General features: G+C 36.3%; 1 protein-coding gene across 1 annotated transcript in view; it reads right to left on the minus strand.

The window, feature by feature from the left end:
- RNF144A (ring finger protein 144A) overlaps nucleotides 1-828 on the minus strand; it is a 25,510-nt gene extending 24,682 nt beyond the window's left edge. The window contains exon 1 of the mRNA XM_010149229.1: nucleotides 694-828. Coding sequence (XP_010147531.1) covers nucleotides 694-828 — 135 coding nt within the window. The remainder of the gene's footprint in view (nucleotides 1-693) is intronic.
- Nucleotides 829-1,046: the final 218 nt, after the last annotated feature.

The raw sequence follows: 1,046 nt of genomic DNA on the forward strand, positions 1-1,046 counted from the left end.
GCCTGCACCCATTGCAAAATTAAAGGATATAACATTTTCATTCCAAATCATTATTATGGATGGAAAACTACTACTCTTCTCTCTCTGTTCATAAACTAGCAATGCTCATTTACTGTGATGATGATCTTTGCTACAATACACTTATATTAAGCCAAGAGTTTTGCACTTGAACAAGAAGATTGTTGTTATTCTGGGCATGCATTTGTGTAATATGAGAATGAAAACCTGTTATGGGATTGTAATTAGGATACAGTGAAATTACAATCTATAATATGTTAAAACTTTTATAGTTACAAGTGTGTGCATGACACTGTTCCAGAAAGACTTGGGGTTAAAGTTAAAAACAAATCCACACACACACCCCTAAACAAAAATAACTAACCAAAAAAGAAAATCCCAAAAATTGAAACCACAGATAGATAAAAGGGAAAACGTGAGTAAACTTGCTAAAGAGGTAACTGTATACAGCAGTATACTAGAGTGCTGAGGAAAAACCTCTTTTTTCCTTTTTTTTTTTAAATAGGAAGAGAAAAAAGTTTACTTGCTAGCATTTTGGTGAAGTATGCATCAACAGTATTTATTTTCACTGCAGCATCCATAATCCAGGCTGAAACCCAGTCAGCAGAAACACATACCTTCTGCAGTTAAAATCATACATTGTTTTTTATGCCTAAATAAAAAAAGCAAACTCACCAGGGTACAGAAGATGCATTGGCATTGTGCTATTGTTGTCATCTGCTCCACAGGATATTCACCAAGGCAGAGCTTGCAGGACACTAATGGGTCAAGTACCAAGTCCCAGGTAGGCCTATATCTTGCTGTAGTCATTGCAGAGCAGTCTGAAAAACAGCACAAAAGTAAAAATACTCCATCATTTCCTTACATGGATACTCAGTACATTTCTGCCACTGGAAATAGCTAACAGCAGCAGCTGACTGATATTTGGAAAAAAAGCTACAAACGACAATGGCTAATTTGACAGCACCAGCACTTGCTGTAGGCTGTACATCCCCTGCCTGATAGAACATTAATATAGCAAACAGAAG

The sequence above is a fragment of the Eurypyga helias genome, unplaced genomic scaffold (genome assembly GCF_000690775.1).
Source record: "Eurypyga helias isolate BGI_N326 unplaced genomic scaffold, ASM69077v1 scaffold2373, whole genome shotgun sequence".
Lineage (NCBI taxonomy): Eukaryota > Metazoa > Chordata > Aves > Eurypygiformes > Eurypygidae > Eurypyga > Eurypyga helias.